This window comes from Eubalaena glacialis, chromosome 7 (assembly GCF_028564815.1).
Source record: "Eubalaena glacialis isolate mEubGla1 chromosome 7, mEubGla1.1.hap2.+ XY, whole genome shotgun sequence".
NCBI classification, from domain to species: Eukaryota; Metazoa; Chordata; class Mammalia; order Artiodactyla; family Balaenidae; genus Eubalaena; species Eubalaena glacialis.
Window position 1 is genome coordinate 13,464,875 of NC_083722.1, and position 26,366 is coordinate 13,491,240.

Genomic DNA, 26,366 nt, shown 5'->3' on the forward strand with positions numbered 1-26,366 from the left:
AGTCACTAAACATCCTTACAATTCAAAAAGAAGGAAATTTATTAACTCTCTGCTTAGGGGGGGGAAAAAAAAGGATTTATGATGAGAAATCTGTACCAATCTTCCCAAATAGTTAGGGAGGAATAAGTTAAGGAGGTAACACAAATTTGGTGACTGTGAGGTGAAGTACTAATTTATGGTCCTTTGAAATAGAAAGCGGTGTCTGATAGACAGGTGTCTACGGTTACATAGCTTGGCTGGGCGGTGAGCAATGAAAGCTAGTGGTTCTCCGCAGCGCACCCGAGGGCCAAAGCTTTTTTTCCCTCCTGGCTCTGCCTCGCTGGTTCTCCCCAGCACCGGCTCTTTGGGGTCAAGGAAGGTTGGGGGCCCTCCTTCTCACTCTGCAGACCCGGGAGCATCCAATTCCGGTATCGCTGGCGGAGCTCTTGGGCCCCCGCCCCCGGGAGGGAACTGGCCTCCCAGCGAACCGCCCCAGGCATCCGCGCCACCCCCCAGCTCGTCAGTGCGGGTCGCCGGCCCTGTCGCCGAGGCCGAGCGCAAAGACCTCGCGTCGCCGTTTTGGAAAGCGACACTGCTCCCAGTTCGGGCGCAATCCCCGCAACCCGGGTCCCGGCTGGGGCCGCGCCGAGTCCCTAGGACTTTGACGGGTTAGGGCAGGCGACGCCGAGAGCCAAGCCGCCTCCAGCCCTCCCCAGCCCTACCCCAGCGCCGGCTCCAGTGCCCGAGCCCGGCGGCCCAGCGCCGCGCCGCGCGGGGAGAGAAGCAGCTGTTCCCAACAGCTGGGGGGCGGCGGCGCAGGGCGCCCCAGGTGCGGCCGCGGCCAATCGCAGGCGTCCGGCCCGCCCCCTCCCCAGCCAGGCGCCGACCCCCGGCCAGCGGGGGAAGGGAGCAGAGAGGGGGAGAGGCGTCCTCGCCACTTGTCTTCCAGCTTCCGCGGCGGGAGGGACGGAACCCGAGCCGAAGCCGCGCGGAGTCCCCCGCCCCGGGCCCCGCCGCCGCCGCGCCCCCCGCCCGCCCACCTCCGCGCCTGGACGCTCTCATCGCCGACCCTCCCCGCGCCGCACCCGAGACACCTACCTAATTTCTAGGAAAGAAAAATCTACCTCTAAACGCACCCGGTTCTTCGCTTGAGGACCACCTTCCCTTTTCAGCTTTGGCCTCCCCGCCGGGTGAGTGGAAACCGTTTGCACATCCTACAGAACCGGAGCCTAACCCAGACGATCCGGAGAATTTTACCGTGACCGGCAGGGGGGGCGGGAGGAGAGAGCGAAGTCAGGTCTCCGGGGCTGCTGGCGACTTCGGCAGCCGCGCGCCCCGCGCCCTCGGCCGACCCCGGCCGCTCGCCCCCGCCTCGCCGCCGCCCTCGCCCCCGGGCTCGCCCGCAGCCCCCGGCGGCCGCGCCAGAGTGCGGGAGACGCGGAGCCGGAGGAGGAGGCGCAGCCGCTGCCCCAGCCGCAGCCGCAGCCGCAGCCGCAGCCGGAGCCCGAGCCGCGGGGCGGGCGCGAAGATGCACACGACCCAGAAGGACACGACGTACACCAAGATCTTCGTCGGGGGGCTGCCCTACCACACCACGGACGCCAGCCTGCGCAAGTACTTCGAGGTCTTCGGCGAGATCGAGGAGGCGGTGGTCATCACCGACCGGCAGACGGGCAAGTCCCGGGGCTACGGATTTGTAAGTTGCGCGGATGGGGATGGTGGTGGAGGGGGCGATAAAGAGCTTGGCGGGGAAACAGAGGACCACGGGGGCGGGGAGGGACAGAGTGGCGCTTGGCCCGAGGGGTCGGAGTTGGGAGTGAGGGGCTCGGCGTGGCCGCGCGAGGACCCCAGCGGACGTGACCGGCGCTGCCTCTTCGCTCCCGGCTGAACTGAAAGTTTGCGCGCGGCGGAGCTGGGGAGGGAGGGCCGGCGCCTGCCTCGCGGGGTTCCGAGGGGACCGAGAGCGCTGCGGTGTCGGCGGACAGGCGGAGCAGGGGTGGAGGGAGAGAACAGTGAAGACTGCCGGATTTGGGGGTGCGGAGGTCTGGGAGGGAGGGTCCGTAGCCCCTTCGAATTGCACTCCCGGGTTGGAGGCCGGTCGTTAAGCGCGCTGTTGCTTTGTAAAAATGCGTGTCTTCCTGGCATTCCGGCTGGGGCAGGGAGGGGACACCCCAGGAGGTCTGGGGCTTTTTTTCTTATGCCACCCCTTCCCAACCCTTTTTTAATTGCAAAGATGAGTTCTTTTGAAAGATGAACCTCTGGCTCTTTCTTTGCCGAAATGAAAGAGAGCATAGTAACCTTCCTGGAGATTTCAGCGAGCAAATTCAGCCGCCGAGGAGCCGGGAGCCCCAGCGTAGGACAATAGCTATTGTCGCTGGGGTGTGTTTGCGGGGTTGGGAACACCGGCCGGATGTGAGGCTAGTCTTTCTTTAAAGCAAACAGTGCCTCTCAGGCCGGGTAGGGACCTGGGGAATGGTCGGCGGAGGGGGAATCTGGAGGAGTTCTAAGACAGAATTCAGGCTTCCAAATCTCTACTAGGCCCTACTAGCACCCTTAGAACTTTGGGGGGTGGGAGGGCGGTGTTTCTTTCTTTCCTCCTTTCTGTTTTCTTCTTTTGTTTTGTTTTGTTTTGGATGGAGGATCAAGGGATAAGTTCCAGCCCCCCCCCCCAAAAAAAAGAAAGAAAAAGTTTAAGACCCCCCCCCCAGCCCCTCAGATTTATTAACACGAATGACTTCTCCAGTGCGATTGTTGGTTTCTTCAGGGGTTGATTTAGAGCTTTGTGTGTATGTCTGTGTGTATGTTGCTAAGGTCACCATGGCTGACCGGGCTGCTGCCGAAAGAGCCTGCAAGGATCCCAACCCCATCATTGATGGCAGGAAGGCCAATGTGAATCTGGCATACTTGGGAGCAAAACCAAGGATCATGCAACCAGGTGAGCAATGTCCCTCGACGCCCCACCCCCAACTAGAGACCCCCCCCCCACTTCTGAATAGAATGAATCCCTGATTGGGAAGACACTAGTTCCCTGAGAATCTGTAGATGTTTAGTAAAGGTGAGCTGTGGCTGGTTATTCTACCAAGGCATTAAAGGTAGATGAGAGTTGTAAACACTCCTTTCCTGACTTGAAATGTACCTATGGGCAAAAAATAGATCTTGGGGGTCAGTTCAGTTTGCACACACTCAGGCTTGAGCTTGACTCATCTGTTTCCTATATACAATCATAGTTCACTCTCCACTTTCTGGGTTTTAGCCACTTGTAGATCATTCACGTGTGGACGCTATGGGCCAAATGTGTCAACTCCAGCTGCTTATACTTCTTAGGGTTGTCTCTCCTTTTGCCACCCGTTGCCCTGTGTTCAAAGCGGGCAATTCAACTGGAACACTGAGCCAAGAGAAGCATAGGGGTGGTGGTTCCTGGCTGGTAAATGTTCAAAATAAAGTCCCAGAATATCTTAGTAATGAAAGAGGATGAAGAGGTTTCATGCACTCCAGGACCCTTATGTCACAGATGAAGAAACTGCTGCAGAGATGAGAAAGGGTTTACTCCACAGTCACGTAGCTATTAGTCACCAAAAGGGAGAGAATTTTGTTTATGTGAAAACATGGCCTCTTGAATGGTTTACAACACTGCCCTTTGCACGAGCACAAATAATTGTGAATCGACTCTTGAACAAATGTAATCTTTTTCTTGGGCATTCAACTTAATGATTAAGTCGTGTACTCTTCATTCTTAAGTCTGTGCATCTGAAATTTTGGAAAGAGGTGGACACTTCAATCCAAACAGATTTACTAGGAAACTAGGTTGTCAAGAAAGGGAGTGCATGTGCAAATATTTGTGAGCATTAAAAAACATGTATTTGTCTAATACAGTGTGTGTGTGTCTGTGTTCGCTATCCAGAAAAGAAAGAAGAGTTTGTTTTGTGAATTTTTAATACTATAATCTGTAAAATCCAGACTCTTCCAAAGCATTGTCCAAAGCGTTCCAGAATGTTCCAAATTAAAAAGGCTTTTTTATAGATCATGATTCAGAATTGTAGGAAGATTTGTGACATGTAACTTCATTATCAAGTCCTATTGTTCTTGGTTTCATTCCACAAGAACTTTCTCTATGTCTGATTTTCTAAGGTCTTATTCTGTGTCTGTCAACTGAACTTTGCAGATCATTTTTAGTTTCCACTTGTAGCCCATTAAAATTTTTATTTAGATCAACAATAACATTAGTAAAATGACTTTTAAAAATATGTATAATATTTTCTCTAAAGTATTAAAAGAATGATTACCTTTTCTAAGTGAAAGGTGTGATTGCATTTTATATGTAGAAGTAATAAATGCCTAACCATGCACAAATAGAGAATGTGGTATGTTTTATTGTTAGGTTTTGCCTTTGGTGTTCAACAGCTTCATCCAGCCCTTATACAAAGACCTTTTGGGTAAGTCAATTAATCAGGCCCTCCTAAGTTTCAATATGGATATCATTTGTTAACCTGCCTCTTTTTTATATCCAGATAAGACCATCATGTCACAGATTGTTCCTGGTTATATATATTTATATATGTTTGTGTATTTTGAATGCTGATAAAATAAATATTTTTAGATGAGTCAAGTTATCTGACCAAGTATGCAGCCTCCAGAACAGACACACTTGAGCTCATGATTAACAAAACAAAACAAAACAAAAATACCAGGTATGACTTGTGTACCAGACGATTGTGTCCCAACACCATTACTACTGTTCAACTTGACTCAATTGTATTTATCTCTTTCTAACCTGACAGGGCTCGTATACAGTTAAGCTAACTGATCAGAAGGATACGATGATAAGAGGTGGAATAGTTCTGTTTGGAATTAAACTCTGTAACCAGTAGACTCAGACACACAAGCTCAGATGGTGATTAACGATGCATGGATGTTGCTGTTGTTGTTTTATTTTTCACAATAGTCAATAGACCTCCGTGTGCTTTATTTTATTTATTACAGTAATGAAGTGGTGTTGATAGCTAAACTGTGTGCTTTTTTACTTAATTGAAAAGAGCTGTAGTGAAAGTGTTTTCTTTTCCTCGGGGAAGGGGCTCTTTGTGTTTTTGGTTTTGGTGGTGGTGTTGACGGGTGTTGACTTTTGACTTTGCCATGGGAAGCAAAGGGCCTTTTTTTTCCTTGCTTTTAAGCTGTAGCCTGTGACTTCCATTTAACCATATTTTTGTAGTGAGTGCTAAATGGTGTGATTTCCCTCTGTAAGAATACAGATTCATCGCTTGCATGTCCTAAGTTTCTGTTTTACTGGGGTGTTTTTCTGGGAATGGGGTTCTTTCTTTGGCAATGTATATCCACATCTAGGCCTTCTAATGTAAAGGTTCAACAACTCTCATCAGATTTCGTTAACACTGGCCAGTTTTTTGAGTAGAGTAGCACTAACTTTCACCTTTCAGACCTGACTCAGGTGAACAGCCTGCTTATATTTGTGTTCTGTGGGTTCTGTGATTACCAGCTTTCCTCATTCAAGCTCCCTCATTTCCCTTCCATTCAGACGCGATATGGGTGGGAGATCCCCAACTACCTCAATTTATTCCGAACACCTAGGGTCTGTTTTGGCTGTTTTCTACCTGATCAACATGGTTGTAACTCTAATGCCAGAGATTTACACTCTCTTTTTAAATATTCTAACTGTTTAGAAGTGTTTCATTCTCAACAACAGTTTCTTTTCTAGCTTAGCACCTGAATATCTACTTGTGTAACCTGGAAGGTTGGATTCTATCTACAAAGATAGATGTCTACCTTATGTGTCTCCAAGAATAGATCCAAAAAAGTAATAATAATTTGACTTGGAAGAGTCAAGTTATATTTTCCACGAATACCTTCTTTATAACCTTCCCTTTACCACATCAAGATCTCACTTACTGACAACCCTTACTTTTTTTTAAACCGTAGAAGAGTCTTCTGTCCAATATGATTAGAAAGGGCCTTCGTATACCCATAACAATTTATCAATGCCCCAGCCAAACCATTCCGGATACTGATGATAAACAGTGGGTTGATGGGTCCAACTACTTCTGTGGATCCCTCTCTCATTGGTCTAGACTATGTTTAAGGTAGAATTGGGGACGAGAACATACATCTTAAGAAGTGATGGTGAACTTAGTCATGATCTCACATTAATAATCTTGAGACAGTTGTTATACCGCTAAATCGATCAGCTGGTATTAGCATGTGAGTATTTTTCTCTGTGCTAGTGGATGGTACAAAATAAGGAGATTGCACTTTAGTTTGGGAAGCCAAACTAACACAAACGAATCAGGAACTATTAATTGCTAAATTACTTGGTATTATTTTAAGTACAAAAGGAATTCAGAAGAGCAAGAAAATAGGTGAGTTGGAGGAGTTGGACAAGGCTTTGTGAAGACTGGAACTAGCCTTGGACCAGTGGGTGGGTCCTGGACAGGTAAAAGGAAGAAGGGACATGTCTAAAGGCTGTAAGATGAGGGGAGCATCAGCGAAGGCAAAGAGGAGAAAAGACTCAGCTCATGGAGAAACCAGACTCTTATGGAGGGTCTTGAGAGCTAGAATAGAAGTTTGGACTGGCTGTGGTAGTCCTTACAGATCCTTGAGAAAGAAAGTAGCACAAGGGCAGTAACAACCAGAATAAGATGTGTCATATGGAAATTTTAAATGAAGCCTATTTTGATAGTAACCTTTGGTTTTTCATCCCTTCTAATATTAGCTGTCTTTATAAAGGATGGTGATTATTACTGTTTGCATAAATTGTTTGAACTTGAGATTCTTATTAGAAATAGATAGCATTCCAAATAGACCAAGCAAGCCTTCTCTTTCTTTTTTAAGGGATTCTTAACACTGCTCTAATTCCCGGAGTCTGTACCTAACAAATCACACCTGGTCATCCTAAATTCTATTTGAATGCCACATGTTCTTATTTTTAGGCCTGGAAAGAAGCTTGAGAATTTTTAATCTTACTTGACCTGTTTGAAATTCTAGGAACTATTTTTTTATATGGTCTTTAAATGGCCCCCAGATTACTCTGGGCCTTTAAAGAGAAAAACCTTGGCCTGAAGGAATTTCTGATGTAACACAGTGGGCAGATGTACAGAAATGTGTGGATTTGCTAAACAATATCTTATAAATATTTTATATTTGAAAGAATCATTTTCTTATTGAAACGTTGGAGAGGAGAGCCTATGGATCTGTGAGTAGAAAATTCCGGGCTAGTTTAGATCACGTTGAAATACACTTCAATATTTACTTAGTACTCCTTTAAGTGCTAAGTTTTACTCTAACTGTGTTAATGCATAATAAGTGTTATACTGTCCACTAAGTAGAGCAGGAGGGACAGTAATTAACATTAACTGATCACCTGCTACTTGCCTGGTACTGATAAGGGATTTACATAAATTATATAATTTAATTATCACAGTAATTATTTGATGAAGGCACTGTTAATGTCCTTTCCATGGGTGAAAAACTGAGATGCAGAGAGGTTAATTAACTTCCCTCAGGGACTACTAAGTGATAGAGTCTGGTTCTAGGTTCCGAATCATGGCCTCCAAAGCCATGTTCTTTCCTCTGTGTCAAGCTGTAGTCCGGAAGACGCAACTCGGCTCTCTCTTATAATCTAGTAAGAAAACTGAGAAGCGCCCAGAAGGGCTGTCTATATGGCTTCAGATAAGGCAGAGAGACATCAGGTTGGTGGGATCCAGGAAGTCTTCATGAAAGAGGTAGAGGTTGACCGAGATTTTAAACTATGATGGAGGATAGGGAACTCTTGCCATGAATATATTCCTCACTGTAGGCTCTTCACATAGATAATTTTATTTAATGCACAGCAATTCAGGGTTGGAAATACTAGGATTGGAAATATTAGGTTCATTTCACTTATGAGAAATATGTGAGACTAAAAAGGTGAAGCAAATTCCTGAAGGCTTTACACGTGGTGAGTGGTAGAGCTAGGGTAGATAGGATTGCGATTTCAACAGTTAAAGATGGAGTGAGGATTGGCATCCCTGACAGAGGGATGTCACGAGCGAAGGTGAAGCTCTAGGTGTGTGTGGTATGTCCAGGAAACATTGAGGAGCCCAGCTGACCTGGGTTCAAGGAAAGGTGAGAAGAAATACTGGAAAAAGTATTTTGGAGCCAGAAGTATAAAAGGCCTGGCATGCCAAAGTTTAAGAAGTTTGCACTTAGTTTGGTAGGATGTTAGGGACCTAGGTTACTTTAAACAAGTGAATGAGATGCAGCCTGTGTCAGCAGTTTATGTGATAGGTTCAAAGAGGAAACCCTTTAGGATGTCAAAAGTCACAGAGAGATGCCCGAGGGACCTGAAGAGATAGGAAGAAAAGGAAAACATAGTAAATTTTCTTTGAAAGTTGTCTGAGGTGTCGGCCTTGCTCTTGTGCTTTTATTTCTGCTAGGCATTTACACTCTATGATTCACTGAGGGAAAGGATGTTGGTAGTTCTCTAGCAGGAGGGAGATTCCCAAATTGCCTTAATGGGTTCAGCAGACTATTAAAAGAGCTCCTAATACAGGAATTGCTTCAGAAGTGCCACCTCACCCTTTAGTCCGATTCTGCCTGCCTTCTGAACTATTTTAGTCTCTCCGTGGTCTTCTGGATTCTCCTTTCCCTAAGACTTAAAAACTAGGGTTTCATTTGCTTGCTAGATAGCTTCCTAACCCTTGCCAGACTTCATGTAGGTTTCTGATATTCCAAGGAACTTTATACTCATTGGTTGGCATTTTCAAGTGAAAACTATTAATGTAAAATAAACGCAGAGACAAGAGTCCTGTAAGCAACACTGCCTGTGTATCATTTAAAGCATTCTTCACACACACACACACACACACACACACACACACACTTTTATCCTGCCTTTTTGTAGGCTAAACTTATTTTCAGTTACCACCTTTATTTAGAGATACAAGCCTAGCAACTATCGTATTGTCTTTGGAACTTTGGGAGCACAGGGGTTAATGTTTCAGTATCAGTGAGATTCATACTGGCTGGCCTTTGGAGCTGATAGATGTTTTACTTTGGCCTTATAAAGACATTTTACCCGCTGGAAACCCTTGTCGCATGACAGGATCAAAAATAGCCCGGCTGCAGCCCCTGCTGTCCATCACCACATGTAAACTGGCATGAGTAAGGCTTTCTTATCCGTGTCTGCACATCGTGGACACGGCGGCCTCCAGGGACGGTGTTTCATAAAGCCACACCTGTCGCTCTGAACGAGCCAGTCACCTGACCTGCAGAGAAGTTCTGATTGTGTGCATGACCACCCGTCTGGTTTCTGACAAGCAATTAAGAACATCTCTAAGTGTCCTCAGAAACACTTGATGACGTCGTTTCTCCTGGCACTGGGAAAGATCTACAAGTCTAGTAAAATTGAGTGTATTTTTATCATTGGGGTCAAAGTTCACTACCCTCTGTGATAAATTCATCTTTTCCATGGATGTTGGTTAATGAGTGCTTTCAGTAAAACTCTGAAAAGGCAAAGCAAAATTTATGTTTTCATAATCTAAATATGAAGTTTTCTGTTTTGAGTTCTTTAAAATTCGAAGATTGTTACTTGTGCTTGTACTTCTTGTAAGTTGCTTTTGGCAACAACCAGATGGCATTATGGTGTCATATTTTTAGAAATATAGGGGGTTTTGATGGAGATTATTCTAAAGAAGGATGAAAATAAATCAGATATTCACGGTAGCGTTTTAACTGGGCAGTTATGAATCGCAAGAGTGAGAACTGAGATGCATGGTTTTTTAAAAATACCTCTTGTGATTTCTTTTTTTTTAACAAAATTAACTTTTAAGTAAGGCCATTGGAGTGTGTCTTGTATGTGACCTCTGAATGTATCATTTTAAAAGGTACTCAATTTTGTTTCACTTTCTAGAACTTTTGCAGGATAATACACCATAATAGAATTGATTTGTACAAAATATCTACCAGTAGGGAAGATTTAAAACAGATATGCTAATAAATCTATTTCTGTTGAGTTAGAGGATAAAACAAGACTTAGTAGATGCTCAAAAAAAAAGTTTCCTTACTCTTATTGTGTAATCCTTTTGATATTAATTTTAGAAATATTTAGTTGTGTTTCCCTGACCCTACCTTTTCCCTCAACCTCATCATTTCCCCAAAACCCCTTCTGTCTGTCTTGCATAGAGATAAACAAGCTGGCTGACCTTCGGTTGCCTGATAGTCAAACAGGTTTGATTGACCCTTGTGTCTTTATGAATTTAATGGAGAAAAAGAAAGAAAGAAAGACCAAAAGCGTGCTGCACATCTCTTTGGGAATCACTGCCATGAATGTTAATAGCATTTCTGTAGCTTCCCACAACAGCCTCTTGTGATAGAGTGAGCTGCACTACAGTTCGTTTGAGAAGTGTGATTCTGCTGTGTTTACCACACTTGTGATCTTTTAAACTCCTTTTTTATTTTGGCGCCTGCTTCTCTTTTCATTATTATTATCTTTAATAAGGGTGACTGAGGTTGCAGAGAGATTAATGTGTGCTGAGTCTGCATAGCAATTTCCAGTAGGGTTGCCATGATAATAAACATACAGCTTTTGTTGAAATTTACTGTAGTTTTTGAGAAACTGGCCATCACCCTTATGGAATTGAACGATCACAGATCCCCTTTGGATTCCTGGTTTCACGGTTAAGAATTTTTCTATTGTCCAAACCGTTTTTGTTGAACGAACTCACCACAAAATTTTCTCAAGTCTTAACTCAATTCAGCATTTATTAAATACCTCCTCTGTGCGAGGCCCTCCTGAAACTTGATTTATTTTTCCAAACTTCGGCTCCATGCCATTTCTTGGTTCCAAAATGATCCTGAATCAAAATTCTGGCCGGGAGGGTATCCTATTTTCGTTGTTGAATTCCTTCTGGGGCACTCCATGATTTGGGCTCCCGCCAGAGTACTTTCACAGGTGACTGGCAAGTCGATATTGTGGCAACCCTATGCTCATAATAACCACTAAATTTGAGTTTGGTCTGATCTCGGCAGAAGCCACGCTCCAGACAGGAGGCAACTCCTGCCTGACTCTGTTTTCCGTTTCTCGACAGGATACCTGCCCACTATGTCTATCCGCAGGCTTTTGTGCAGCCTGGAGTGGTCATCCCGCACGTCCAGCCGACCGCAGCGGCCGCCTCCACCGCACCTTACATTGACTACACGGGAGCCGCGTACGCACAGTACTCGGCGGCCGCCGCGGCCGCCGCCGCCGCCGCCGCCTACGACCAGTACCCGTACGCAGCCTCCCCGGCTGCCGCGGGCTACGTCACGGCCGGGGGCTACGGCTACGCGGTGCAGCAGCCAATCACCGCCGCCGCACCTGGGACCGCGGCGGCCGCCGCCGCCGCAGCTGCCGCCGCCGCTGCCTTTGGCCAGTATCAGCCTCAGCAGCTGCAAACAGACCGGATGCAATAGGCCAGAACCTGATCAAAGTCGAATTGTTTCCTCTTTCCCTCCCGATTTCCCAATTTTCAGTAGCTAATAAGAGTTAACATTGACTTAATAGCTTTAAAAAAAAAAAAAAAAAAAGCTATGCTATTGTGAAGCAGAATTATGATGATTATTTTTTTTAATACTCCAGTAGTAGTTCTAGACATGAAAGAGATGAGAATGAGGGGGGGAGTGGGCGCAGTTTTGGAAATCAATCCCAAAGAGCCTGAGTAAATAAAAGGCCGCGACGAAACGGTGGCAGGAGGAACAATGGAACTTCACTTTTATAACGGGATTTTTACTTTTGCTCTTTTTATAGTATCAGGGAAGCAAACTGCCTTTTACCAGTTAGAAAATGCTGTTTGAATCTAGTTGAACCAGGGAATACAGAGTGAGCAATATGTAGCTTGAATTACATTTAAAAGCAGATTTAAAAAAAAAAAATGGTGAAAGCACTGATTGTCAGTTTTAGCAGTCACTATGGCCTAGAGAACTTTTTCAAGAAGGTAATGTTCTTACTCTCAAAAATGGGCATCGAACAATCAATCTAGGAGCATGGCGGTGGGTGAAATGGTGGGCAGGCACCAAAGCTATTTTCTCATCTACCCAGTGGATGAGTGGGACTGTGAAACAAGTGATGTGGAATGAATGGGTGCAACAGCTGTACAGACAATCAATAACACACACAGTTCTGGAAAGAACACATCACTTGTGCTTGTTTGATGAGCTTGTCACATTCTAATCCCTCTCCCCATCCTGTTTCAATTTTGGGAAACTTGTATCTGCTGGTGTCAGCAATTCTGATTCTGAAATAGGATCAGGCTTTTACTACAACAGCCTTCTCTTTCTATTTATTGTGTCGACTCGTGGCTTATGATTAAAGGCGGGCAAAGTTTGCAGACTCTAAACCCTTAAGAACTGTCTTAAGGACATTTATTTTTTTCCCTTTTTAAATAATTTTACACTTTTTAGTATCTATTTCAGAGTCATATTTAAAACTATTTATTAGTGAATACAGTACATGAGACAACAAGGTTACTGAGATTACAATTCTTCAACAATTAATGATAATGTGGTTTATACTGTGCCTTAATAGTAATGCTATTTAAGATATTTATTTTTAAGTTTTACTATGCTGCACTCTAAAGAAAGGAACTTTAGATGTGACACTGTAAAATTATGTATTCATCTCATGGCATAAATTATTTAGTAGGTCTAGATGTAGCATATTAAATATTAACCTATTCAGCTAAAGATGTTGACTTGGATTTATTTAAATTCATATGTGCACTGTATAAGAGAGTACTCTTACATTAACACATTTTAGTTTATTTTAGTTTTTAGGATTTTTTTTTTATTTTTAACAGGACCTATTGCTAGTTTCATGCTTCCTTCTCTGATTTTTGCTCGTGTAGCTCTCATTTATTGGTACTTCCTTAGTTTAACACTCTTCTTATGTAGTTTATGTAGTTTTTAAATGCTGCTTTACATTTTTCTTCTGAAACTGCAATACTTGCAATTTTTATTCTTAAAGTAAATTGAATACTATTTTACACTGTATTGGATTTTTATACTTGAACAATTTCATACAAGGGAAGACAGGTTAGCATTTTTATGGACTTTCTCCATTATCACTGGATTTACTTTAAGTATTCCCATACTAGACAGTGTTATGTAATGTAGACATGACTCTCCTGTGCAAATTATTTATTCATTGTGTATATTGCTTTATAACATTTCAGATCTTCTAATCTATTCACTTGTATTAAATATAATTTTTAAAAACTTTTGTTGCATTGGTTGTTTCTAATTTTGTTGTAAAAGTGGAATGATTTCTCCCTTTAACTAGAATTAATAGCTGTGATTTACAGGTAACATTTTCAGTGAGCAGAAAGCTTCTCAGATGCCCTGCTTTTATACCTTTTAAGTAAATTTCATTAACTCAGTATCTGCCTTACATTTAGCAAATGATATAGGTCCTCCCCCAATAGTGAACCCTAAAGGACGATTCATGGCAGTGATACTTGGTTACCTGAAGGTTGCTTGGAAGGAATGGGCTGTAGAGGGGAACAGTCAACTCGAAGCTGGAGTAGCACAGTGATGCTGGGATCAGGTAAACTGAGGTTTGGTGCTAGCCTGTACCAGGTACTAGCAGTGTGAATGGAACACGTTGCTTTTTGTAGTTCACTTTTGGGGTGAGGTTTTTATTGATTTCTCATCTATAATGTTGGACGGTACTACCTACCTGTCTTAAATGGTTATTTAAGTATTAAAGTATATCAACTACTTGGCACAGTCAAATATATTACTATTTATCTAGATAAATGATTACTGGTAGCACTTGTTGTAATGCCCTATAGTGAAAGCTAACCAAAGAGGAAGTCACCTCTTGGAATGTTTCTATTTTTTAATTTTTGTCCACAATGATGTGGCCATATCTAATAATGTATGTCTTAGAACATCAAATGAATGACTGTCATATTGTCTTAAAGTATACATGTTATGTTAATTATGGAATGGATTGTCTGTTGGTCCCTTGGTCTTAATATTTCCCAAATGCATGATATGATATCTTTTATTGAATTCCATTAGTTTTCAAAACTTATAAGCAGCAGAAAGTTATAACAGATTCCATCATGCTTTCTATTTTTTTTTTTTTTTTTGGCCGCACGGCATGTGGGATCTTAGTTCCCTGACCAGGGATGGAACTGGTGTGCCCTGCATTGGAAGCACGGAATCAAAACCACTGGACCACCAGGGAGGTCCCAGACTTTGTACTTGATGATAACTATCATCCTATTTAGAGCCATCATAATCTCCAACCTTAACTGCCTTTAATTTTCCAAAGAAAATAGATACCACTGTATCCCTAGGGAGAGATTTTATTGCACCCCAAGGTATTATCTTGGATCAGTAAAATAATTTTCTAAGTTACTTAATTCAGCCAATGCATCAATGATTATTCCAAAAGACAGGTTCAACATTTAATGTTTCAGATTTACAAAAGGTCACTTTTGTCCTCTGTAAGTCATGTATTGATTGCTGAGCTTTAAAATGAAACATTATTTGATTTATCAATTAAAAATAGGTTCTGGGAAAAGCTTGTCAAAAATAGCCATACTCAGGGAAGCCAAAAGTCCATGTATCCCTGACTATACCTTTCTTGGAGGTATTTACTGATCAATATTAGCAGTTATAGAGAGGGCAAGATTTTTACTTTATAATGCTAAAGCATGTATTTTTAAAATAAATAAAAGTTCTTAATTTCTAATAAAGAGGGGAGAGTACCCATGACACAATGTCTACCTTGGTCAGGAGGTTAGTTGTATTTGTATAGTCGGAGAAAGCAATGGTCTGAGATCCAAATTGCTGGCCAAGGTCTGGTTTCTTTACTTACCAGCAGGGTGATCTTGAACCCTTCTATCCTGGTAACGTGTAAGCTGATAGTACTCAACATAGTTGATTTGTTTACCTCTCGGATTGTACTGATCAAATGAGTTAACTGATATGAGAGCATTTTAGAAATTCTGAACTATTAGGCAGATGGAAATTATACTGTGGGAATATATACAATATTAATTTGGAAATTGACCTCAGCAGTTGTCTTGTATGAAATGACCCTCCCAAAAGAGGACAAAAGTATCTCATGTTACCTTCGTTCTGTCCCAACCAAGTCACAGCTAAACTTGCTGTACAGCAAGAGCGGCACAAAAATCACATTGAAAAATGGAGAGACTGCTCAGGGGAAGGAAGGGGAGAGGAGAAGATTATGGAATATATTTCTCTCACAGGGGAACTATATTTAGCTCCTTCCTCACTCCTGTCAAATATTGTTCTTCTTAATTCCCTCTGAGGCTTGAAAGCGTTCATTAAGATGACAGCCTGAAGTTTGCAGGGGCAGAGGTACAGAGGAACCAAAAAATAAATAAATGCATTTTCATGCTTACTTTTGTCCTCTCTTTTCCTTCAAGAGTTCCAGGCTGTTTCCATGGAAATTCTAACTTTGTTTTGCTTAAGCACTTCATACAGAAGAGGTTTCATTTTGGATATTTGTTCTGAGTTGAATTTTAGAAGTTCAATAATGATTTTAGCTAAGTCATTTACATTCCAGACTTTGAAATCTCAATCATAAATCAAAATGAGAAGGAAATCAGACAATACATGCATGTATAAGCACTTTAGAAATTTTAGATAAGAAAAAGGATTTTTAGCTTTGATATCATAAATTAGTGCTGTCTCAAAATTGCACAGTATTTGGTCATTCTTGACCAACTTATTCAGAAAGTACCCTTCTTTCCAGTCACTTGTATCCCAGATGATGAATGCAATTATTTTTTAAATTCAAGATGCTACCACTAAGCTATCAATATAATTTAAGTGAGTTGGAGGCTGTGCATTGTTTTCCATTTTTCCACACTTAGAGGTCATTCTGATTACATCATAACAGGGATTGAGTAACAATCATTATTTCTTTTCGTTTAAAAGCTCAGATAATGTGTTCCTAAAAGGGCAAATATCTCAGACTGACTTCCAAAATGAGCGTGAAATACAAAAACATAGTTTTGCCAGGTAGAAAGTTGTGGTTTAGCTCTATTTTTAATCTATGTTCATCTGACAGTCCCAACCAGGTATGAACTTGTTTGCTTTCTGAATACTCTGACTCTTAGCTGTGCCACCTGTGCCGTAGGTGCCTCAGGTGAGGCGAAGGAGATAGAGAAGATGCCTTTGGAGAGTCTTAGAGTATGCACTTCCATCCTGCATTTGCTTATGTACATTTTGAAATTTGAGAAAAGAGTGATGTGCAAAGGAAGTAGAAGAAAATAATGAAGAAAAGAAAAAAGCTTCCCTTAAAAACAAGTGAAAGGGGATGAGATGACGGAGTGGGAGTCACGTGGGCCGGATCGCATGAGGTGAGGACTTGCCGCTAAGGGGGCTGCTGTGAGGAAGAGTGGGAGAGGGGCTGGCTGGGTGGCAGGAGACTTCATCTGGGGGTGAGGGGGTGGGGGGTCATTTAAAGGACACAAATTAGATATCTAGTTTTCTAGTTAAAAGACAGGACAACGGCTGAATTTTTGAGCTATGCTTGCAAGGTTTAGATGTTTAAGAAAAAGGAGTATATTTTTTGTAACTGAAAGCTGGTAGAAACAGACAACTATGGTGCCTTTGGTAGGATCAGATAGAGCTTCATCAGGGCCCTTGGGCCTCCAGGGATAAGGAACAGTGGAATTCTTTGATCTATCCTCACTTTCCATTGTAAGCAGACAAGCGAGTCAGAAAAGAGAGGAGGAGGATTAAAGAAAATGTACTTACCTTGCTAACCAGTATACTTTCCTTCTACGTATGAAAAGGTCATTTGTGGCTGAGAAAGGTGAGCTCTTCACATCGGTGTTTGCACACGCTTTGCTGCTTCTGCCTCGATGCGATGCTGGTCGCTCCTATTGATGGGCCTTTTGAGAAATCACAGAAAGTTTGCAAAGGGATGCGAGGGAAGCGGCCTGCACCACTAACCACACACCGTGTACCAGGTGCTTGTACGTAATCCTCATTAAACATAAGGTAAGCAATGGTATCCCCATTGAGCAGTAAGCAGCCTGCCCAAAGCCACAAATTCAGCATGGTGCAGAACCGGGATTTCAAGTTGGGGTGGCCTGAAACCGCATCCTTTGTGCCCACCACCTCGACACACTGCTTCCTGACCCTGTTCTTTCTAGTGAACCCTATGCGCTTCCCCTGGGTTCCTTAGCACCTGTCCTCAATCTCCTGTGACATATGAGCAAGTGACCACTGAATTAGTGGAGGCAAAATTCCTGCACGTAGGTATGAATTCTGAGAAGAATGGGGGTAGAAGATTCCAGGGGGCTGAGGAAGCTTTCAGTGTTGCTCTGAACATGTTTGATTCATTCCCAATTACAACTGAATCCACTCTTTTGACCTTTAGCCTGACATCTAACTCTACTTTCTGTACCTGCTTATCAGTAGGCAACCATATTAAAAAATGTAATGCCGATTTTCTGCACTATTGCTACTTCATCAATAATATTTTTAAAACACTCCACATAGAGAACAAACTAGTGGTTATTACCAATGGGGAGAGGGGAAGGGGGAGGGGCAACATAGGAATAATCGTTTAAGAGGTACAAACTACTACGTATAAAATAAATAAGCTACAGGATATATTGCCCAGCACAGGAAATACAGCCAATATTTTATAGTAACTATAAATGGAGTAGAATCTTTTAAAATTGTGAAACACTGTGTTATACACCTGAAACATATAATATTGCAATCAACTGTACCTCAATTAAATTAATTAATTAAGTAAGTAAAAACACTCCATATGCTTATCATTGATCGTGATCAGCAACGTGCTTGGCATAAACCAATGCCTGATGGAAAGATAATACACTGGGAGAGTGTAACTGGCCAAGCGGGAAGTTGAAGCAAGTGTCTGAAGTCCCAGGACAACTCAGAGGGGGATTTTAAGTACAAAATCTTACCTCAAGACAGCCTCTTCAATAAGTGGTGCTGAGAAAACTGGACAGCTACATGTAAAAGAATGAAATTAGAACACTCCCTAACACCATACACAAAAATAAACTCAAAATGGATTAAAGACCTAAATGTAAGGCCAGACACTATAAAACTCCTAGAGGAAAACATAGGCAGAACACTCTATGACATAAATCACAGCGAGATCCTTTTTGACCCACCTCCTAGAGAAATGGAAATAAAAACAAAAATAAACAAATGGGACCTACTGAAACTTAAAGGCTTTTGCACAGCAAAGGAAACAATAAACAAGATGAAAAGACAACCCTCAGAATGGGAGAAAATATTTGCAAATGAAGCTACTGACAAAGGATTAACCTCCAAAATATACAAGCAGCTCATGCAGCTCAATATCAAAAAAACAAACAACCCAATCCAAAAATGGGCAGAAGACCTAAATAGACATGTCTCCAAAGAAGATATACAGATTGCCAACAAACACATGAAAGGATGCTCAACATCACTAATCATTAAAGAAATACAAATCAAAACCGCAGTGAGGTATCACCTCACACCAGTCAGAATGGCCATCATCAAAAAACCTACAAACAATAAATGCTGGAGAGGGTGTGGAGAAAAGGGAACCCTCTTGCACTGTTGGTGGGAATGTAAATTGATACAGCCACTATGGAGAACAGTATGGAGGTTCCTTGAAAAACTAAAAATAGAACTACCATATGACCCAGCAATCCCACTACTGGGCATATACCCTGAGAAAACCATAATTCAAAAAGAGTCATGTACCACAATGTTCATTGCAGCTCTATTTACAATAGCCGGGACATGGAAGCAACCTAAGTGTCCATCATCGGATGAATGGATAAAGAAGATGTGGCACACATACACAATGGAATATTACTCAGCCATAAAAAGAAACGAAATTGAGTTATTTGTAGTGAGGTGGATGGACCTAGAGTCTGTCATACAGTGTGAAGTAAGTCCGAAAGAGAAAAACAAATACCGTATGCTAACACATATATGTGGAATCTAAAAAAAAAAAAAAAAAAAAAAGTTCTGATGAACCTAGAGGCAGGACAGGAATAAAGATGCAGACGTAGAGAATGGACTTGAGAACACGGGGAGGGGAAAGGGTAAGCTGGGATGAAGTGAGAGAGTGGCATGGACATATATACACTACCAAATGTAAAATAGATAGCTAGTGGGAAGCAGCCTCATAGTACAGGGAGATCAGCTCGGTGCTTTGTGACCACCTAGAGGGGTGGGATAAGGAGGGTGGGAGGGAGAAGCAAGAGGGAGGAGATATGGGGATATAAGTATACATATAGCTTTGATTCACTTTGTTATAAAGCAGAAACTAACACACACACACAAAATCTTACCTCACAGATCCTTTGATTGGTGCTTTCCCTGCAGCCCCTGCTGTCACTTTCAAAGAGTCATTCTGTGTCAGAAAAGAAATACTGATAGATCTGTATCAGAAAAGGAATACTGATAATAGTCAACATCAAATTGAACACTTTTCTCTTTATTACCATTGTACACTTCTTTACTTTAAATGTCTAGATTTTTGGCTACCATTTACTGGGCATCCACTTATGCCAGACACTGCATACATTATTTTTTTCTTTTTTTTTTTAATTGAAGTATAGTTGCCGTACAATATTATATGTTACAGATGTACAATATAATGATTCACAATTTTTAAAAGTTTTACTCCATTTATAGCTATTATAAAATATTGACTTTATTCCCCATGTTGTACAATATATCCTTGTAGCTGATTTTATATAGAATAGTTTGTACCTCTTACTCTCCTACCCCTATCTTGCTTTTCCCCTCTTCCCTCTCCCCACTGGTACCCACTAGTTTGTTCTCTTATCTATGTGTCTGCTTCTTTTTTGTTTTACTCACTAGTTTGTTGTATTTTTTTTAGATCCCAGGTATAAGTGATATCACACAGTATTTGTCTTTCTCTGTCTGGTTTATTTAACTTAGCATAATGCCCTCCAAGTCCATCCATGTTGGCATTATTTCATTCTTTTTTATGGCTGAGTAGCATTCCATTGTATATATATACATCTTCTTTATCCATTCCCCTGTTGATGGCCACTTAGGTTGCTTCCATATCTTGGCAATTGTAAGTAACTGCATACATAATCTTAAATCCTCACAGCCTCACTATAGACTTGGCATTATTATCTTCACTTGACGTGGAGGCTAATGTAGTTTGCCTAAAGTCATAACTGAAGGTGGTAGAACTGTAAGTTGAAACCCAGGTCTGGATGATGCCAAAGACTAACTGCCACTGGATTATTTTAGCAGTCTCTTTCTGTGTCACTAGGAATTGTCTCAGAAATTCTAAGGCAAGTTTAACAAACATGACTTCAATTCTATAGACCCTTCAAAACCAAATTTAAGGACTCCAAGGCAAGTTATTTACATGATTAAAACGCTTAAAAATATATAAAGATATACAGAAAGATAGCATAGCACAAATGCCTCTGTGCTCATTTTCTGAATTTAATTTCTGTTGTCAACATTTAGGTAGTCACAGTACTAAGGGTTATAATGGCTATTTAGTCATCTTGACCTCCATCCACTTGTGCTTTTTTGGGAAAAGTGTTATACTGTGATTTATTATTGTCATAAAATATAAAATTGAATGAGTGTATGTCAAAGAGTGCCAAATAATTATAAACTTTTAATAATGCCAATCTTAATAACATGGGATTTAAATGTAGGGTATAGTTATTAAAGGTGTATGATTCAAGTCATCTGCCATGAATGAGCTTGAGTAGTGAGCTTGACTGTCTCAATGCCAGTTAAGAAAAGATTAAGGAGGAAAGGAGAACTTGAAGAAGAAATAGCACCAGAACCAGGAGCCATAGCAGCTTGGGAAGGGCTGAGTGGGAGGTACACACAGGGTCTTCACTCGAAGAGTTTAAGGAGTGAGACTGACCAGTGAAAGAAGTCCCTGTGCTTGCCCCTCAAGCACACATGTGGAATGGCTTTATGTCCTGGGCATACCGGGAATCTTGGTAATTCACACTTTCATAACAGCTGCATTTCTTATCATCTTTGGCATATTTCTTCAGATTGCACAAAACCTCTTATCTTGCACACATTCTCGCTCTGGACTGCTGTCTCTTTCAGCTGCTTAGAAGACGCGTCCCTTAAATCTCCCAGCTGTCTGTCTTACCTTTCAGCCCTTGCTTCCTTTATCTGATATTTTTTTAATCTTTCCCAGCTGCCACTTCTGGCACAGTAGTTGTCTCTCGGTTCTCTCAGAGTGAGACATTTCAGCACGCCGATGTGGGGAGGGAACATAAGCATTATAAAAATGCATTTGCAAAATTAGCCCTGAAATCTATGAAGAAAAAAAATCATCTCAGCATTCCTACAACCTGTGCACTGCATGAATCAACTCATGCATTTCTGCAAGGATGAGACACTTAAGAGGCTTGCACAGGAAATGCCAGCGAGAACCACAGGGCACTTAATTGTCCAAAACAAGAGATTTCTCCCCTTAGAAATGCACATTCTCTGCAGCAGCAGACTCACCGAGCTTATGTAACACCCTCTCGGTTGGATAAAATGTTTACTGGCATCCCCACTGTGTACAGAAAGGTAAATGCTACAAGCTGGTGACTAATTTCACTTCGTATTGGAAACTCTTTGGTTTCAGTTGCCTATCACCAATACCTGTAGTTGATTCTAAGCTTTTGTAATCAATGTGATTGTCATGCCTCAGGGTAATTCTTTTGAGAGAACTTTAGTGGTTCTGTGGGGTTACCAGATTTTCTTAACATGATGGATTCTGAGTGATTAAGAGAAAAAATATAATTTTAGTTTGAGGGTCTTTTAAAAAGAATTGTGTAATAAGGGCTTGAGGACCTCTGAAAACTTTGGGGATGCCACACTGCTAGGCACAGCTAGGAGCTTCTGGCTCAGCAGCTGTCACTCATTTATTCCCACTCAAGAAATGCTCCAAAAGTAAGATGTCCTGGGTAATCCCCTGGTTCTCTGTGGGGTTGGCCAATATTGCTCTCTTCTATATTAACCTCAGAAATTTGAACAAATCTGTTAAACTATCTTTGTGTTGCTAGTGTGCTATTAAGAGTATTATTCCAAAGAATGATATCAACCAATATCGAAGGTAAATCTCTTGCTTGTACAGAAATACATACCCACTATGCTTTGAAGTAAATGGGAACTTTTTGTAATTAAGTCCAGGTTCTTGAGATGAGGGGAAAATCAACAAGCAAGGTCCATTCGAACTGGATTTACTCATTTTGGCTGTCTTCTCAATCAGATCAGTTGCCGTCTCTGAATGTATTTGATAGAACCTGCATTCATTATAATCTGCCAGAAAGAATAGTTGAACACACACACACACACACACACACACACACACACACACACGCACATCTCCCAGTTGCAAAGGGCAAACCCTTTCCAGCTATTGCTAATTAGATAAAAGTTTGGATCCTGATAGAAATAGTTTGCGCTAGAAGGGTAGAAGCTCTGTAACTCTAAACGGTGAATTGGTGTCATATTTGAGATCCTGCGGTTCCAAACGTCACCGGCCCAGCACTTCATAGCCCGGGGCAGACAAGTGATATAGCCAGTGGATTCTACAAATTACTATTTAAAAACTAAAGTTGTAATTATTTTTCATTTCCAGAGTCATTCTTATTCTGTTTTTGTCCATTTTCCTTTTCTGTTACAGTGATATCAATACTAAAATTTTAATCTTTATTGGACATCACTGGGCATTTTCTATGTAATAAGGCATGTTAAATATACTACATCTTTCTGGAATTTTTCTTCTGTGTAATAGCCAATATATGGCAGCTAACATTCCCTTGACATTATTAATTTTTATGCGATCTTTGAATAAATGACTTTTTAAAAATCTTTGATAGAATAAAGAAGGAGTAACTAAAATGGTGGGAATTGGTTTCTTAAAATTAAAACGTTCACTGTTTTATAGATCAGTTATCTTTCTTACATTTATTCCAGAGGAATTATTTACAATGGTAACCATAAAATTGTAATCATTTTCGTGATTTCAGTTATGTTAAGTTAGATATAGCTAGTAGGTGTTTATAGATTCTTCAGGCACAGAGGAGATGTCAGTTAACGCAGACATGAATCCAAGCATAAAAGCTGTAAAAAGACTATGGGAACATGCAAGTGCATCAAAGAATGATGCAAAGTATTCTCTAAGGGTGGGAAAATAAAAATAATGTCACCATAGGGTGAAGAATTGTAACTCTGAACAAAGAGAGACATTGAACTGTTTAACTGTTCCAGTGTCTATTGCAGTGTAACAGACCACCCCAAAATCTAGGGATGCAAAATCAAAAACAGCTATTTGTTCATGTTTGCTGTCCTGTGGTCAGAAATTCAGAAAGGGCACAGAGGGGACAGCCCTTCTCTGCTATACAGTGTCTGCACTCCATCAGCAGGCGTGATTAGAATGGCCAAGGTGTCTGGAATGCATAGTGGCCCAAACAGCTGGGCCCTGGAGGATCACTTCCAAGATGGCAGCTCCAGCATGGCAGTCTCAGGGCTGTCTGATTTTCTACACAACAGCTCAGAACTCCAGTGAACAAGGTGAAAGCTGCATGACCTTTCTTGGCCCAGCCCAACAAGTTACATAGCATTGCTTGTGCCACATTCTGTGGATTCTAAGTGAGTCACTAAGGCCAACCTAGACTCAGTGGCAGGGGACTTAGACCCCACCTCTTGATGGGAGGAATAAAAAGTATTTGGTGTCATCTTTAAAACTGCTATATTAATAAAGTTTTTTTTTTCAAGGTAAATTCATTTGCCTTTAATGTCTTTTTCATTGCTAATACCTAATTTGTAAGTAATAAGTTCTTTTCTCCTTTCTGTGGCTATAGTTGCTCATGTTTGAAATGTAGGAATTGGTGTGCTGTGTTATGAGTGGTAGAGTCCTGAGGTATAGCTGTATAAGAGGTTACTAGTTTTAATAACAAAATAGAAATTCAGATGTCAGTAGGGTATGTTAAATAGTTATTAGATATAATTTATCACCCAACTTTTTAGGAGACTGATACTTTTTCTAAATCTGATAACCAACTAGCCAGATGTTAGGATGTGAGTCCAAATTTCTGGAGTTGGGATATGCACCGGAGGAAAAATAGCCAGATCTAGAGAGCACAGAGTGAACCATGACACTAAATGGCAGGAACCTACATCCAGAGGAAGCCAGCAGCCTGTACACTTAGAAGGACGATGGAGTGGGAGGTCAAGGGCGACAAGTTTAATCCATGTCCCACCAGTTATCACCATTATGTGCTTGGGTAAGTCCCTTACTTCTTTGTCTTCTGTTTCCTCATCTGTAAAGAGTTTGGCTAGGTAACTTCAGGAGTTCCTTTCTTCCAGTTACGGTGACACTATGATTTTAGTTCAGGCCCCTCCTACCAGGGCAGCTCTTAAAGCATGTATGAGAAGGAGATAGGAAAAATAATTTTAAAAGCATTCCTTTGGTGACTACTTTATCTTACAATAGAGCTTCTAGCCCTTTGCATGTTTCAGTGCATCTTTACATGTATTAAAATGCCTACACTAAGAGAAGAAAGACATGAGAAAGAGCTTGAAGAGAAGGTATTTGGTGCCGATAGGTTACAATTAAGATTATGGGTCCCTTTACTTCAATTTACAAAATAAAATAAAATAGCAGGTTAAGTATATTAAAATTGAAAAAAAAAAAAAAGATTCAGGGTCCAGTGAGAGCTTTCTGGTCAACTTGAGAGGCACCCAGGAGTAGTGTTTGTGCAGGGAGATGACAACACCAGCATCCCTCCCCTCTCCTCTCTCTATTCACTCGGACAGGAGAAAGCTGCTTTTCCTCTGAGATGTAGCTTGAACAAGAGCCACCCTCACATTGCCTAAGGCAGGTACACATGTGGGCTGCTGGAGGGGACTTCTGGGCCTGCTGAAGTGAGGCCGAAAAGCTGTGTCATATTTGTCTGGGGCAACGGGGGCCTCGCCTAACAGTGAGATCCGTCAATAATCCATGGCCCTGTAGAGAAAGAACCCTATTAATAAGAAATGTTGCTGTTTGTAAAAGACAGAGCCAATGATGCCCTCCTTCCAGGGAAACCGAATATGCTCAGAGTGACGCAGCGCTCTCTGAACTTTCCAGTGACACCAACAGATAGTTTAGATCAGAAGCAATTTTAGAAGATGCATTCAGCATGCAACAGTCATTTCTGCCAGCCTAATTTGTTAGGGTCAAAGGCTGGTCAGAAACACATTTGACCAATGTGTCAATTATACCGCAATAGAAAGAGAAAAAGAAGGAAAGAGAGAAAGAGAGAGAGAAAGGAAGGAACGAAGGAAGGGAGGGAGGGAGGGAGGAGAGAAACTTGACCAGGGGTTTGCTTGTTTGTTTGTCCCTTCAAGACTGGTCAAGGGCACCGAGTTATTTTGGGGCCTTAGGCTTTATATCAGGTCACTGTTTAAGTATAAAAATGTTATCTGCCTGGTTTTAGACCCAATATGGAAGACTGAAAATCAACAGAATTCCCAAATCTATTTTTCATTCCATTTAGAGCTCATAATCTTCTAGATATGTCTAGTTCTTCTTTATGGTAGCATTTAATTATTAATCCTTCCTTACTTTTAGATTCTAATTTAAGAGTGCATTAATAGATTGCTCACTAGGGAGTTTGCCAAAATCATGGCAGGACAAGGTCATCAGGAGCTCGGATTTGGAGGCAGACTGAGCTGGGACTGAGACTGGGCTCCACCATGTGCCAGCTGAGTGGCCTTAGGCAAGTTACATACCCTCTCTAAGTCTCTATTTCCTCCTCTGTAAGAGGGGGATGATGCCTCATAAAGTACAATAATGTAAAGCATTGAGAAAGGCAAGGAGTAAGCATTCAATAAAGGTTAGACATTTTAATTGCTTTTCTCAATTATTCATTTGACAAATATTTATTGTTTAATATGTGCTAGGCATTGTTTTAGGCACTGGGGACATGAAAGTAGAAAAACATACAGCTTTGATACTCATGGAACTTACATTCTGGGAGGAAGGGAGACCAAAAATAAACAAACAAGTAAATACGCTATTCCAGTAGGTGAAAAAGTAATGACAAAGGAGAAAAAAGGAAAAGGGATTGAGAGCAATAGAGGTGGGAAGGGGGGTAGTGACATCTTATCAGTTTCTCTGATGACATTTAAACCAGGAACAAGGGATGTAAGGGAGTAAGCCATGTGGGCATTTGTAGGAAGATCATTCAAGGTACAGGGAACTGCATGTGCAAAGGCACTGCTGTAGGAGTGTGCTTGGTGTGTTGAGCAAGGAAGAAAGAGCAGCTCGAGTGGAGAAAGTAAGGGGGAGAGTGGCAGGAGAAGAGGTCAGGAAGGTGGCAGGGAGCAGCCTGAAC

At 41.7% G+C, this 26,366-nt stretch overlaps 1 protein-coding gene across 1 annotated transcript; it reads left to right on the plus strand.

Moving 5' to 3' along the window:
- Window positions 1-1,485: 1,485 nt before the first annotated feature.
- On the plus strand, window positions 1,486-11,494 carry RBM24 (RNA binding motif protein 24). The gene is made up of 4 exons (XM_061194844.1): window positions 1,486-1,675; window positions 2,791-2,914; window positions 4,358-4,412; window positions 11,052-11,494. Exons 1-4 carry the CDS (start codon window positions 1,508-1,510, stop codon window positions 11,413-11,415), a joined length of 711 nt encoding a protein of 236 aa, XP_061050827.1. The 5' UTR covers window positions 1,486-1,507; the 3' UTR covers window positions 11,416-11,494.
- Window positions 11,495-26,366: the final 14,872 nt, after the last annotated feature.